The sequence below is a fragment of the Chinchilla lanigera genome, unplaced genomic scaffold, assembly GCF_000276665.1.
Source record: "Chinchilla lanigera isolate Chin_1 unplaced genomic scaffold, ChiLan1.0 scaffold00094, whole genome shotgun sequence".
In the NCBI taxonomy this organism is placed as follows: domain Eukaryota; kingdom Metazoa; phylum Chordata; class Mammalia; order Rodentia; family Chinchillidae; genus Chinchilla; species Chinchilla lanigera.
In genome coordinates, this window is record NW_004955495.1 from 8,380,010 (window position 1) to 8,390,232 (window position 10,223).

The window sequence follows — 10,223 nt, forward strand, 5'->3', positions numbered from 1 at the left end:
TATACAGGATAGTTAACATGGTTGTTCTACTGTCTTCTATTTCTTTGCTGAAAGAAGCTGTCATTGAGTCCTTGATTGATCAGTATTGCATGTCTCTATCTGTTTTCATGAGAAACCACTTTGAAGATATCAATAAGTAATACAACAAGCATTGTTAATTTCCTACCACTTTGTTTGTAACTTTGTATTATCTGTACTGTCCTTTTGCTATTTTGTAAAAGGTTGTCTGTCTGTTAATGTTTTCATCCTTTTATTTTTAAAATAAAAAAAAGAAAAAAGAAAAATTTGGTATTCAATTAGCACCTTCCAATATGCTCTGTTATATGAAGAATTTCTAGATATGACAATGCTTGTTATAGTTTGAATACATCAACATTGAGAATTACTTAGTATAACATTAATTTTAAGAATTAAAAGTTTGCATAAAACAAAAAATAAATGATGTTTAGATAATTAGTTATTAATTGGAAGTAATACTAAATTCCTGTTAATGCTGATCATTATCAGATGAAGTGGGAACAAAGAGCGCAAATTGTAGCCGAGTTTTAGGAGAACATAGACATTAACTATCCAAATATAAACCTAGATGGAAGGAAAAGAAAAGAATAGAGCTGAGAGTATAACTGATGTATTCAAGCATTTCAAGCAGGTCAAGGTAAAAAAAAAAAAAAAAGCACATAAAAATAAATGGAAGTCTAAGGAATATATTTAGAACATATTATATATTTCAAAGCATAACAGTATAGACACACATAGTTGTTTAAAATCACAGAAAGCGCCAAGTGTAACCCCAGCCCTCAGGAGGCTGAGGCAGGAGGAGCACCATGAGTTTGAGGTCTGCCTTGGCTAAATGAGTGAGTTCAAGGCCAGTCTGGACTATAAAGTGAAAGCCTGTCTCTCTCACACACACACACATACATACACACACACACACACACACAAACAACCAAAGAAAGTGAAAGTCAGTACAGTTGTGCAGAATAACAACATTTTGGCCATTGATTACCCACACATACAATGGAGGGCTCATCAAATTGTATTACCTATTGATACTGTAGCATGTGCAAATACACAATATAATTTTCACACACAGAGATGAACTCACCTAATAGTGCATTATCCTGTACATCCATCATGACTCTGTTAAGAGAAACTTAATAAACCTTGCTCCTCTCTAGTTTGATTGATATCTAGAAGTGCAGACTTGAGAGAGAGGATGCTGACTGATAAGCAGATAGAATTCCAGAAGTAGGGATTTACAGCAGAAGCCTCCCATTTCCCCTGTGTTTTACCAATTATCATAAGGTTAGACATGAGGTTCTGTAGCATCATACCTAACAGAATGACTTGATTTATACATCACTGAGTTTGAGCTTTGGACTGTGACTTTGAACTGCTTACCTGGTTGCTTTAAGCTCTTACTTCCTTATGTGTAAATATTATTGGGAGAAATAGTACATGTGAAAGGGCATAGTTGGAGATGTTTGAAATATGCTTTATAAATGTTTCTAGGTAGGAAGATTGGTTTTAGTGTAGGGATATTGGGAGGTGGTGGAACCTGTAAGGGGTGGGACCTAGGGAAAGGTCGTTAGGTTGTTGGGGTTGATGCTCTGAGAATCGGTTCACATAGCTTGTAGGATCCTCACCATTATAAACAAGTCTGGCACCTCCCCTGCCTTTCTCTGGCTGCCCATCTCTGTGATCTCTCTTTTCAAGTGCTCCTACCATAAGGCCATCCTCCATGATGTGATGAAGTCTGAGGTACCCTCAATAGAATCAGAGTCATGCTAATCGGACTTTTTTGCTTCCAAGATTGTGAGGTAAATAAACCTCTCTCTTTTTACTTTAAAATTAAAAAACTAACAAAACAACAACAAGGAAGCAAAATCAAAACAATACAAAAGCAACAAAAATAATACATGACCTCAAAACAAAATGACAGGAATTAACAATGGTTGCTACATTGCATACTGTTATCTTCAGAGAAATTTCTCAGTCAACCAGGTGTAAGAATGTAAGATCGATCAAACAATCAAAGACAGTAACAAAGTAATAAAAAAAAATTGGAAGTGATGCAGAGCTTCACCATACAAGATGGTAGGAGTTCAACAATGGTTCTTATACTGCATATTGTTGTTTTCAGATCAGTCGTTCTGAACCTCTCTCTTTTTGAAAAGAGTGAGCCTCTTTTGTATTGTTTTAGAAAGGTTTTGTATTGTTTTAGAAAGTGAACTAATTCAGGTTTTGTATTGTTATAGAAAGTGAACTAATCCAGGTTTTGTATTGTTATAGAAAGTGAACTAATTCATCACAAAAGAGTTATTGGAAAAATTATGGAGTAAGGTATGCACAACACTGAAATGGTGCTGGCATATGCTGAGTGTTGTTATTATTCATATTCATACAAATAAATGAATTATTTTTCCAGCTCTAAACTTTTTATTAAATTAACAATTTTGGCCAGACCTTGTGGTGCACAACTATAATCCAAGCATCTAGGAGGCTGAGGCAGGAGGACTGTGAGTTTGAGGGAAACTAGGGTTCCACAGTGAGTTCAAGGCCAGCCTGAACTACATGTAAGACTCTGTCTCAAAAAAATGAAAACAAAAACAATTATATTGTTTAGAAACATTAAAGCACCCACCTTTCTGATTATCTGTCCATTTGAGTAATATTCATGGGGTGCTCCATGAATTTCATGGAGAGATATAGAAGAAACATCTGCCTCTGAATGCAAAGAGCATTGACAGTCTGAAGAATAATTCAAACAAGTCCAGTTTGGCATGTAAATGAATGAATTTGGACTTACAAAGCTACGGATGACTTTAGAATGGCGGTACTAACAAGTTTGCCAGTCTCTTTTGAAAAACTACTGGTTTTGTAGGGATATAGGGTAAATCACAAAAAACAGAAGTAAAAGACAAGGGCTGTTGGGGAATTTATGTATCCCATTATCTCCTTACAAGGAGCTCTAACAGTCTCAGTAAGCACTGTGCAACCACTATAGTGGAGGACCTTGCTGTTATGCTGCAGTCTGGCACAGCCTCAGCACCTGCCAAGGACCCTCTGCACAGCTATGCAATGGCACACTAAAAATGGAGGTACTTTGGTAAGCAACCAAGAACTCTATGAGACATTGTGGTCACAAAGATGGACAAGATACAATTCTGGAATTCAAGGAATCCATATTGTGAATGGGTAGAAAAATTCAATAATATTGAGGTGATTGAAAGAATAGTGTCAGGCAGAAAGGAGAAAATCTTTGCATTAACTTTATTTTCAGCATTCCATAAAACATTTCTACAAATGATTTTTCATGACATTATATCCACAGTATTGTAGGTACACATCCTGCTACTCATGGGAATATGCATTAAGAAATTAAAATTTAATACGTTAAATAGACTTGAAAGACAAATACAGCAAGTCCCTGCTCGTATGTGGAGACTAATGAAGCTTATTTTACAGATTAGATGGTGGAATAATTGTCAGTAGCTGTTAAGAAGGGTAAGAGTGATGGGGGTTAAGAGGGAAGTTGGATTGCAGTTATGTAGAAAGAATAAGTCATAATGTTATTTTAGCATAGTAGAATGACAATAGTTCAGAACAATTTATTGCATGTTTTATAAAATATTCATGAGTGGAACTTGAAAGTTTATAATAGATAATAATACTAATAACCCTTATTTGATAATCAGATATTATGAACACATATTGGATTATGACACTGTATCTCAATTATAAATACTGTTATTATATATCAATAATCTATATAGAAAAAACTCACACATCATTACTGCAGATAACTGCTAAATACCATGTTACATCCATATAAATTAAAATAACAAGTTAAATAGTGAAAAGGGTGATCCTTATTTATGAATAGTACTTCTGGCAGGGAAGACCCCAAAGGAAGATGCAAAGAGAGACTTCAAAATGTGGGAAAGCAGAAGGACACTGAGTACCAGATGAAGAGGACCAGGTTTTCTGACGCTCAGTGTGCTTTTCTGCCCATCACAGTCCTGCCATGGTCTGTTCACTGACAGGTTCCATCTTGCTGAGGAGTCTCCTCAGAGCACCCTTCATGTCGCTGTTCCTCAGACTGTAGATGAAGGGGTTCAGCATGGGGGTGACCACGGTGTACACCACTGAGGCGATCAGACTCATCCTAGAGGACAGTGTGGCTACAGAGCTGAGGTAGACTCCGAGGCCTGTGCCATAGAACAAGGAGACCACCAAGAGGTGAGACGCACAGGTGGAAAAGGCTTTGTATTTGCCCCCTGCTGATGATATTCTCAGAATGGAGGAGAAAATCTGAGAATAAGAAAAAAGAATCCCAGTAAGAGGAAAAACACCTAGGACGATGATCACAGAATACACTATAATTTTACTGACGAGTGTGTCAGAACAGGCAAGCTTCAGGACTTCAGGCAGATCACAAAAGAAATGTGGGATTTTGGTATTAGTGCAAAAGGACAACCTCAAAATAGTCAAGCTCTCAGAAAGAGATCCCATGACACTGATCATCCAGGACCCCAGAGCCATCAGACCACAGAACCGCGGGGTCATGATGACCATGTAGTGCAGGGGGTGACAGATGGCCACAAAGCGGTCATAGGCCATTGCTGTCAGCAGCAAATTCTCCAAGCAGCCAAACACAATGAAGAAAAATATTTGTGTGATGCAGCCTCCAAAGGTGATAGCTTTCCTCTGAGTCTGCATGTTCACCAGTGTCTTTGGGACGGTGGTAGAGATGAAACCGATGTCAGCAAAGGACAAGTTGGAGAGGAAGAAGTACATGGGGGTGTGGAGGTGTGAGTCTGAGGTGATGGCCAGGATGATGAGTAGGTTCCCTGTGATGGTGACCAGGTACATGGGTAGGAGCATCCCAAAGAGGAGGGACTGCAAGTCAGGGTCCTCTGTGAATCCCAGGAGGAGGAAGTTTGTGATTGCTGTTTGATTTCCTGTTTCCATGAGGCTACCAGAATTACCCATGAGGTGGGAAAAAGAAAAACAAAATTCAGTCTCACTCTTGAAGATTTTCTCCTAATATGACTGTGATATCTATTATTCAAATTTAAAGAACTCAAGAAATTCTTTTGGCTAAACATTTGATGTCTTCGTAGTTACCACTGTCATATGAAAAAATCAGCTTTCAGCCAGGGGCTCAAATTGTGTTCCTTTGAATGGCAAATGAGCATTTCATGGAACATCTTAGAAACGTTCAATTTCAGATTCACCTGAAGTCACTCCCACACCCTGTGTTTGGAGCCAGTGTTGTGTATTTTAACAAGCTCTCTTGGGATTGGGACACACACACACACACACACACACACACACACACACACACACACATTTGGCGACCAGGCTCCAGTATTTATTTTCATCTTTAAGCAATTATCCTTTCATTGCATCCTTGGTGGCTGCATTTGGGAATGAGAATTCTCTAATTCTTGGAAGATTTGTTAATCATTATGAGCGTCACCATTTTATTATGTTGCTTTTTGGAAATCTTTACATGTCACATGCTCTGATCCTAAGACATCAATTTTGGTAGAAAATATTAGTAACCACTGTTATTTTTCACCATTGTTTTCATCTTATTTTATTATCATGTTCCTCATACAAACACAACCAACACAAAATTTTAAAATAATTCTGAGAGTGTCTGAATATAGATCTGAGATTTATACACATTTCCCCATCATCTGATTCTCTACCACCATGTGCTTTTTTTTTTTTTTTTTTGGTTTTGGTTTTTTTTCCGGTACCGGGAACCGAACTCATGACATTGCGCTTGCCAGGCAGGTGCTTTTGCCGCTGAGCTAAATCCCCAGCCCCCACCATGTGCTCTTTAACCTTGTTCATTTTGAACACTTGATTTCTTTCTAAGTTTTCTTTATGATTGATACTGTTTGAGTTAATTTTTATTTTATGTTTTCTTTTCTTTAGATTATCTGTAAACAGTCTTTGTTAGTGTTTTCCAATTCAAGTGTTTCATTTTTCACATTCTTATGAATAAATGGGTATGAATAATCACGTGTTATAAAGCTAAGCAGGATGTAAAATCTTTTCTCATATTTTAAAAACTGCCCTCTCTTCATAACATACTTAAAGGCTTATTGGAGAAAGTCACCTTGTGTTATTTCTGTTGATCATAATTTTGGTCCTTTGTTTGTATCTTCTCTCAGATGCACTTTAGGATCATCTACCCACGTTGAAGAAAAATACTATTGGGAGTTTATTAGCAATTATATTAAAATTATAGATTATCTTGAAAAAATAGTATCTGTACTAGTGCTGACTCAGATTCTTATTCTACAATTGGTTCATATTCCATATTATATATTTCTCTCTAGATATTTTAACCCTCTGTGAATTAAATTTCCTGATGCTCTTTAGGAAAATATACATTAGATTCATTCTTATTAACAACAGCTTAGCATATTTTTGCTTAATATCATCAGGAAGATGTTATACATAGTATATTTGTGCTATTGTTGTTATAGTAATAAAGGTTTTATTTTTTTCATATTGAGGAACCCTCCTATTTTAATTCTGGGTTCTCATATTAATTTAATATTTTCCTATAAAATTCATCTATAATCTCTAAATGACCTTAATTTATACTACCTTTAAAAAATCTTTTTGCATTGTTGTGGAAGTTCCACTTCTTATTAAAATTTATGATAAGATTTGGAATTTCTACTTTTCTTTCTTTCAACGAAATAAATCTAGAATTCTATACTGTAATATGATGCTATCATTTTTTCTGGCACCAGGAATCAAACTCAGGGCCTTGCACTTGCCAGGCAGGCACTTATGCCACTGAGCTATATCCCTGGCCCAAAATGATGCTATCATATTAAATGCATAACTTAAAAATTATACTAACCTCTACTAATATGGGTATGTTAGAGGGATTTGTGGAGGTATGAATAACTTTTTAATGATTAGTAAATCTTTAGAAAAATAATGCTAAACTAATATTCATATTCATACATTAGAATCTCCAAATAAACTTCGAACACTCTATATGGAAGCAGATATCACATCAAATGTTTTAATAAAACATACATATATAAACAATAAAAAGTTAAACATGGAAATTTATAATCTTTGAAAGTGGAAGTACTTTCTGAATATATAGTCTTTTGTAGATATGAGAGAAATAATGATCAGTAATTAGAACTATCGACTAAAAATCATGAATGAGAAAATATGTTGAAGAAAATTACTCCAAGAATAACTGGTTCATGACAGTTAGTATCTCCTATATATAAAATGTTAATTACGAATTATAGATATATTTAGGCATTGATGTTAAATAGAGTAGAGAGTATTAAAGGATCACAAAGAGAAATGTTTAAATGGTAGTCAGTATTCCAAATTTTGGGTGGAGGAGAATGAAGGCAAGTGTAGTGACTTCATACAAAGAGTAAGCGGCTGAGTAAAAAACCCTTGAGAAATGGTTGTCCAAAGAGAATGTCAATTTCTATGTGTAGGATGAAAGGTCCTCAGAATTGAGTTCTAGAAGAGAGCTGAAGCAAGCTGAGAGTGATGTGAGAGAAACAGCTGAGAGAGACCCAAGAACTGATTGCATAAAATGCTTTCAGCAAAGTGACCCCTCTCACTGCGTTATCCCCTTATGACGCCAAAGTTTATCATTTGAGAGCTCTGCCTGGCTCCATACCTGGTTCTCACATCAGGAGTTCCTGTGGTGCTATACTACTTGAGTCCTCACTTCCCTGGATGAAGGTGGTTCAACTCACCTCCAAGTTGTGGCAGGGAGTTGACTTCAGGATGAGACCTCTCCAAAGGTACAGTGGTGGAATTCACCCTTTCCTGACACAGGACAACTGTGGGCAAGAGGATCAAGGGATGCATGCACTATTTCTAGGGCTTGAAAATTATATTTATATGAATGCTCATTAAATTAATTATCCTACTGTCACTTTATTCTCTGCACAATTAGGTTCCCACGAGAGACGAGAGCAAAACAGAAAAATACTTTTGTGTTCTTAGTAGTTTTATATCCTTGGGGTTATTTTGCTTTGCTAGAGATGTACATCCTTTCCCCTGGGCTCTTTGCTCATGATGTTATTTCTTCCTGGAGTTGATCTTTGTTTGTTGTTCCCCATGAATATTTCCTCATTAGAGATAATTTCTTTGTCTGTCAAAGTTATAAGCAAGCACAGTTTTCAAGCCCACATGAGTCCTAAGTAGGTGTGGATAGGGACTACAGCTTGCAGGTGTGGATAGGGACTACATCCAAGTCCACACAAGCCTGCTCCTAGTGAGGTTGCTATAGATTCTATTATTGCTATTGAAAGTGCCATGAAGACAAAGTTTCAGGGATGCAGTAAGAAAAGAAAGATGACAGTTGGATTTTCTGGTTGTCCAGGCAGGACTCTGCCAGTATGCATAGCTTTACTGATTCAAAACAACTTATTGGATGGTCCTCATTATTCTAGCCAAGAGAGTGTGGGCTATCTTTCCATCTTTCACAATTCAGGAGGCACTGTTTTTCAAGTTCAGGTTTTTTTTTTTTTTTTTTTTTGGTATTTTGAGACAAGGTCTCTCTACGTAGTTCAGGCTGTCCTTGGACTCACTATATAGCCTAGGCTAGTCTTGAACTCACAGAGATCCTCCTGCCTCAGCCTCCTGAGTGCTGGGCTTATAGGTATGTACCACCATGCTTGACCTAGATGAGGCATTGCTTTTTACAGCTCAAATAAAGCATTATTAAAACAGCTCTACAAAATAAGAACATGAAGATACAACCTTCCTTTGACATAGTTCTGTTTAGAAGGAGTAATCAATAGCATGAGAGTTTTTGTATAAAAAAATACTGTTGTGGGGCTTAAAATGACACATATTCAAGGGCTATAACTCATATCAAATCAATGATTTCTTCCTGGTATAATTTCTCATTTTTCCTCTCAAGAATCATGCCATTTAATACAAAATCACGAGCTCTACAAAATAAATTTTAGGACATAGCCCTATCAAATCCAACAATGGATCCCAAGAAATAAAAGTATTGAAGACATAGGGGAGGGCAATGTACAATGTTTGAGAACAGTTTGGCTAAATGTTTTCATAGTTGCTCTTTGGATACCTGGTTTGAGTCTGGTGATTAATATGTTCACCTGGAGTGACACCCCTGTTTTTTCTGACAGTTGTAGACAATATCTTTATATCTATGGATCTACTTTAACATTTGTGCAAGGACTTGTGGTTCATTATTGTCATGTATAAAGTTATTTTGGAGAGGAGAAGTAGAAGATGTTTCACAGAAGTTGAAATAGACTTATGTAGCACACTGGGGATTCTCAGTGATATTGGGGTTTTGAGTGGATGAGCCATTGAATGGATTTCTATTTTTGATTTTTAAACTTTTTGCACATGTTAGCAGTCCATAGTGGTTATATTAATTGTGGAGAGTTGGTACACGTACAGAGCACATTTTAACTCTATTTTTTTTTCCTTAGGTTTTTTTGTTTTTTTTCTGGTACCGGGACTCGAACTCTTGGCCTCGCCCTTGCCAGGCAGGTGCTGTGCCCCTGAGCTAAATCCCCAGCCCTTTAACTCTATTTGATTCCCTTTCCTCTCCCCACTCTCTCCCTTTCTTAGCTCCCTTCCCTTTTCCAAGGGATCCATCTCCCTGTTTCCTATTATCTCTCTTTTGATTGTTTTCTCTTTAAATTATTATATTTTGAGCATGCCATATATGAGAAACTATGTGATATTTAAGCTTGTGTGTTTGATTTATTTTACTTAAAACTTTTGTCTCAAGGTGCATACATTTTGCTACAAATGAGTTAAATTTATCCGTCTTAATGACAAAGTAGTATTTCATTGTGTAGAACCCATTTTTAAATCCGTTCATCTGTTGATGGACATACCGGTCACTTCTAAGATTAAGCTATTAAAAGCTGTGCTGCTGTAAACATGGGTATGCATGGATCACTGTAACATGAGGTCTTCAACTCTTTTGAGAAGATACTTAGAAGGGCCAGAGGTAGGTCACATTTAATTTCTAGTTTTAGTTTTTTGAGGAATCTCCATACTTGGACTTCTGTTTTTAAATATGCTTCACACATTGTATTAACCAGATTTAGAAAAACAGATTCCAGCTTTTGTTACTCCACACAAAAATCATAGTTACCTACAAACCAGAAGATCTCAAGGAGGCCTCAAGCTCTCATTAAAGAATTTGA

At 36.6% G+C, this 10,223-nt stretch overlaps 1 protein-coding gene across 1 annotated transcript; it reads right to left on the reverse strand.

Moving 5' to 3' along the window:
* Nucleotides 1-4,014: 4,014 nt before the first annotated feature.
* LOC102015541 (olfactory receptor 7C2-like) lies at nucleotides 4,015-4,974 on the reverse strand. The gene has a single exon (XM_005406106.1). It carries the CDS (start codon nucleotides 4,972-4,974, stop codon nucleotides 4,015-4,017), a length of 960 nt encoding a protein of 319 aa, XP_005406163.1.
* Between the last annotated feature and the right edge of the window lie 5,249 nt (nucleotides 4,975-10,223).